This window comes from Girardinichthys multiradiatus, chromosome 8, assembly GCF_021462225.1.
Source record: "Girardinichthys multiradiatus isolate DD_20200921_A chromosome 8, DD_fGirMul_XY1, whole genome shotgun sequence".
NCBI classification, from domain to species: Eukaryota; Metazoa; Chordata; class Actinopteri; order Cyprinodontiformes; family Goodeidae; genus Girardinichthys; species Girardinichthys multiradiatus.
The window spans coordinates 31,577,760-31,583,759 of record NC_061801.1 but is presented as its reverse complement, the minus strand read 5'-3'; the positions used below and the strand labels follow the sequence as shown (position 1 = coordinate 31,583,759).

The window sequence follows — 6,000 nt, the reverse complement described above, 5'->3', positions numbered from 1 at the left end:
GGAAAATAATGAACTTTATCACAATATGCTAATATTTTGAGAAGGACCTGTATAACAAAAAATCCCATTAACATTCATTCAGGTTTTTACCTGCAATCTTACAAAATGTGGACAAGTTCAAGGGATATAAAGAGTTTTGCAAGATACTCTAAATAACATAACAGAAACAATGTTGCTAAATAAAAATAAAAATAAATCAGTATAATGGAATCCACATTTAGTATTTTAAACTCTTGTATACAGATCAAAAATGTTCCATAACATAATTTCAAGCTGGACTTTACATTTGACTTCACGGTAGGACACGGAGGATTTTTTGGTTTGTTCAACTGAAAAAATGAGATTGAAACATAGGAAGGGTTTCTAAGCTACAAAAGTAAACAAAAATCCCCAGGTATTTAAATAAACTTAAGGATAGAAATTTACATTGAATATCATCAAGTAAAGTTGCAAACACAGTCAAGTGGGACAAAAATCCTCTTTAGCCCGATACTTTGAATAATAAACCAGAAGTTCTCATGTACACTTTGCACAAAATAAAAATAATCACAAGAGAGCACATATTTGCTACTGACTATTTAATGTTTGGACATACAAAGAAAAAATATATATAGCATTTCAGATGAAATGTTTTTTTTGTTCCTAAAGAAAAAGACAGATATAATCACAATGATAATGAGTAATATCTATAAAACATATCGAGTTCTCTCTTCATGCTGGGCATATCTTCCAATAGGAAATGAATTCACAAAATTGCATCACAATCCACTAATGGGTCAGGGAAAGGAAGGGGTGCCTCAGGGAGGAAAGGTTAAGCTTGAGTCAATGGCCGAGTTTACGTGAAAAACACCAATCACCTCATTTTACTCAGAACAACATTGCTGTGTAGTTTTGTTACCCTTTCTATCTGTTTGAAATGTCTTTCATTAAAATTTCAGTTCAGAAGCAATTCTAACAATCACGCAAGGGGAATCTTTATGTAGATCTGACACATGAAAGACTCACTGGACTGCTTTAGAGACATTGTTATCAACATCAGAGTTAATCAGGAGATTGGGGTGAAAGACACTCCTAGTAAGATTTCTGAGTAATGACATTTTCAAATATTTCATCTAAACTCAACTGATGCCAAACCATATTCAGCCTCAGAGGATGCCAGTGACTCTTCCTTAAATTTCCTCCAAAAATGACAAAACTTGTTCCCCCAAACACCTAAACTGATACTAAAACATATTCAGGTTCACAGCAGGCAAACAGGTCCAAATGGATTATAATAGTCATACAGACTAACAAAAATCCTTAAAAAATATGACCCCATAATGGTCAATAATGCACAGAGAGATAATAAAAAGAATGTTTTTGTCTCTTTTTTCTGTACAAATGACAAACACCACATAACAACATCAATAGTTCTTTTTTCCATAGCAGAATTTTCAGACTGAGTGGATAAGATGCGGTGATTGATGAGGCATTTCACCTGACAGGATGTGATGTAACACAGTGAGTCAGTTGACAGGAAGTGTGCAGGTTTGACATTGTCAGGCTACGGCACTCGCTCATACAAAAACGTACAAAACACCATCCGCTAACTATGAACAGCACACCGTGGAGGACAAAAAAATGTACCATGTTTCAAAGGATTTAAAATACCTAGAAAAAAAAACAACCTGTGCTTACATTAAGTTGGCTTTGTGACGCTTTCGCACTGGTTAGATTTGTGGGTCTTGGCTGGTCAAATAGAGAGTAGCCAAGTTAAACAAAAACCACTACAAACATGGAGTATTCTGTCCTCCAGGTGATTTAAACAGATAAATCTGAAGTGATTTCTTTTTTGTTGTTGTTGTATGCAATCGGTGCCACGTGGCATGCGTCCTCGTCATTGTGCCTGGAAGTGCTGTGGAGACGCAAACGTGACCCGGTGCTGGCCCCTTAGTCATGTGACCTCCGTCATCGATGCCGAGTGGTTCTAGAAAAATGCACATTTGAGGAGGAATAGAAAAGGGGAAAAAAGAAAGGAAATATGAGGGAGGAAAACAGAAGAAAGGAAAGGTGTGAAAATGAAACAGACAGAGGACATTCATTTTCAGCTCGTGAATGGAGTGCACTTAAGAAATTGCTATGCGACTTGGCAGATGGAAAGGAGTGGGGTGCAAACTTCATGCCTGACATGTTATTGCTTTGTTATTGCAAAAGAAAGAAAACAAAGTGAGCAAGCAAAAAATAATACATTAACAATTTAAGATTAGAGTCGTAGGCAAAAAAGTCACACAAAAATGTACATAATGAAGCTGCAGTATATTACAACAAGTTTTAAGCTCCAAATGATGACATTTTAAAGTGGATATTTGGGTTTAAATATCAAATCCTTTCGGAGCTGTGCCCGTTAACGAAAAAAAAAAAAAACTCTTTAGATTAAGGTTGTTGGAATTGCAGGTTAAGGGTTTTGAGCTACCTGCGCACTGAGGGTCTCCAGTGGGCTCTCTACACGGGGAAAAGTCATCAATGGCAGACCACGGTATTCCTCGGTTTTCTGTTTAGTTGCTGCATTATGAACACCTTTAAAGTTGTTCACAACACAGGTGCCCTGGTAAATACAAGGACAGGAAAACCTCATCAGTAAGACAGATCTAAATTTGCGATATGCTCCTACAAAACCAAAACTAATTCCAGCCTTGGACTGAATTCAAGGTTAAAGGGTTTATTGTAGCTACACAGCTAAACGTAGTTATTAACATTTCAATATTTCAAGTAATGTCACATTTTAAGGCCACATAAGACCACATAAGACCACATTTTATATTTAAACAATTCCATTCAGTTTATTCACTTCTCAAAAAGAAAGTAAAAGAAAAAAAGTTAATGGCAATAGTAACTCCTTTAGTGCCTTAATCTAAAGGAAACACAGCTAAGCAGATACGCGACTGTAGCTCAGTAGGAAGATTAGTCGTCTTGCAATCAGAAGGTTGTGGGTTCAATTCCAGGTTCCTCCTGCCATATGTCAATGTGCGTATCGGTGTATGAATGTGTGAGTGTTAGTGAGCGCGATTGGGTGAATGTGGCTCTAGTGTAAAGCGCTTTGAGCGGTCTGTATGACTGGAAAAGTGCTATATAAGTTTATAAGTTTGTAAATGTTAGTAAATAAACATGAATAAATTTAAGATTTGTATTTGTGCCCTGAATAGATGAGACTATAGGCTTATTATTCTAGACTCCTCTTGTTGTGTAGAGCGCCATTTTCTCTCCAATTGTCTAGCATTCTGCTTTAAAGTACATAGCTCTGAATTAAACAGGAAGCCAGCCTCTAATGAATAATTACCTTCTTTTCAAGGGGGCTACATTATCTAATGCCACACCTAATGAGGAAGTAACACTATGAACAAGAACATCATTTTGTGAGGGGGTAGAAATTAAATTGCTGCCCTCTGCTGTGTTTTTCTGTGATACTGGAGAAATAAAAAATGGAAAAGATTCTTTAACTGCTGATGGTGGTCAGAGGGCCCGGTGGCGCCGACTGTATGTCAGCCTTGCTTCTGTCAGTTTGCCCGAGGGCAGCTGTGGCTACAATGCAGCTCACCATTGTATGAGTGGGTGGATGACTGATTGTAGCGTAGTGCTTTGGGGTCTCAAGTGCATACAAGTGCAGGTCACTTACTATTTAACATTTGGTAACAGCATTATCTGATAAAGATCTACTTTAATGAAATTGTTGTTCACGTGAGCAAACCAATGGAATCTAAGATAGCATTAAAGCCTAAATTTAAGATATTATTTACAGTATCAACATTAATGTTAAATTCCTCCACTATAATGACCTTATCAGTATTTAACACTAAATCAGACAAGAAATCTGGGAACTGATCTAAAAGTTGCAAGTAACGGCCTGGTGGACAACATAAAACAACATGAGGAAAACTATATTCAAACTAATTGATGCTATTAATGTTCTTGGGATTAATCAATAAATCTGACTGAAAGACAGTTGCTACTCTTGCAGACAAGATACAAACAAACACGAAACACTAACATTTTCTGAGTTTGGCTGTCCGATAGCCACCAACGATACTGGAGTTTATTGTTAATTAGGTACATTATTAATTAGGTACTTTATAAATATGGATATTTGTATTTATTATTCTGTACTAAGTTTCACATGAATCCAGCTGCTAAATAACTGTGCTTAAAAATATAAATGTCAAACTCAGAACAGCAAAGAAAATGTCAAGTGCTCTCCAAAGCAATGTGATTTACCCTTTTGAGGATTGTTAATGTCTACACAATATTTCAAGGGAATCAGTTTAGTAGTTGAGGTATTTCAGTCTGCATTTAACTGACAGAAGCGTTCCTTCCTCAGCTAAAATGTTAATCTTTCTAAATACCAAACATACAAGAAAGTCTTTATCTTAGAACTGCCTTTACTAAAGTCTAAGTAAAAACACAGGTCGGCGGTGGGTTTAAAAAAGCACCAGCACTTTCACATTATGAGCCAAACAATGTGATTTAATTCAACATAACACTGCCCACAGAGTCTGCTTGGTTAGAGATGTGAATTACTGTTCACATGTCTGTCAATAAAGAAAAATAGTGACATTTTATTCCTAACATAAAAATCCACCATTATATTTTAAGTATTATGCTCCATTGAAAATGAATAAGAGTAGTTAAGAGATTCTCAGGAAAGATGTGAACATATTTTCTGCTTCAGTAGTTACTACTATGGTATAAACTTTATAAGGATATAAAAATCAATCAAACATTAACTATTGTTTTAAACCTTAATCAGTCTTGGTTAATACTGACACTTTATACAAATAAATGCTTCAGCTGCAGCTTTAAGGTGCTCATGGTGTTCCCCGCTGCCCTCACATTTATTACCAACGATAATTACAATACTCTTACTGGCAAGCTGGCAACAATCCAAACAGAGAGAGCCTGTTTTTTTTTTATTTTATTTCTTTTTTTATTTAAAATGTTAAAAACCTAATGTTCAAATCTTAAAGATGTTCATTAATTTTCTTCTTCCAAAATATTAACTATATATACCAAGGGGCATATCATCAGTCAGGTCAGTTTGACACCACATACAGCAGCAAGATAGCCGTACTCCTGAACTCCTCCATCCCTTAGTTAATCAAACATAGCAGCCTGAGGGAGAATCTGCCGCACCAGACACCAACCATGCCCTAAGGCAGCGGCAAAGAAGAAAATGAAGCAGGCCGACTCACTGGTGGATGTTTCTCAAGGATTTTGTGTTTGCTGTGGTTCATGGGCAGTGGGTCTCTAGTTCTCCCAAGACTAAGAGGAGAAAGCAGATGGGCCAGAATCTGCAAATAACTCCCCAGCATCACAATGAATTCCCTATGTCAATACCTGTCAGAGTAACTCTAAACTGTAAGCTGATGCAGCTGCTTTAAATACATTTCTGCATGACTCCAGCATTCTAATTTTCATCCAATTGATGCAACTACCGAATAGACCACTGGAGACTGCTTCTTTTCATTTGTGTCCTGCCACTGATGCAAGGCGTCCCAGCCAGGCTGTCACTTTTTGTTTCATGTAAGTGCAAGGTGAAATTTGAACTTTAAGGCTTTCCTAACAATTTAATTTAGTACCAGAAAATCTGTTTGTTTAAAGGTGTAATTACAAGTCATCCGATCAGCATGAGGTAAGAGAAAGACAAAAGCGTATGTGTCGAATTTGCCTCTTATACAGATAGGAATAATGATATTTTCTAGCTGCTGAGTCCATTCAGACATCTACTATTTGAAAAATGACAGCCCAGTGATTAAATACATATCCAGCTTCTATTCTATCTTGATAGATGAAATCATATGAGAATTGCAAATCAATCAACCTGCCTTAGTTTTCACATGGCAGGATCTTCATAAGCGTCATTCAGGCTTTTAGGCCCTTGTGTAGCAAAGGCATAGCCCTCAACATTGCATGGTGTGCTGTTAATACAATGGAAATGAGCCATCTAAAAACTGCTGAGGCAAAGACTGA

General features: G+C 36.7%; 1 protein-coding gene across 4 annotated transcripts in view; it reads right to left on the bottom strand.

The window, feature by feature from the left end:
* Positions 1-561: 561 nt before the first annotated feature.
* Positions 562-6,000, bottom strand: part of plppr1 (phospholipid phosphatase related 1) — a 112,316-nt gene continuing 106,877 nt past the window's right edge. For 3 of the 4 annotated variants that reach the window (XM_047372729.1, XM_047372728.1, XM_047372727.1), the window contains 2 exons: positions 2,453-2,584; positions 562-1,966 (listed from right to left, as the gene is read on the bottom strand). In XM_047372729.1, coding sequence (XP_047228685.1) covers positions 1,934-1,966; positions 2,453-2,584 — 165 coding nt within the window. In that variant the 3' untranslated portion in view covers positions 562-1,933. The remainder of the gene's footprint in view (positions 1,967-2,452; positions 2,585-6,000) is intronic. The other variant, XM_047372730.1, reaches the window with a different exon arrangement.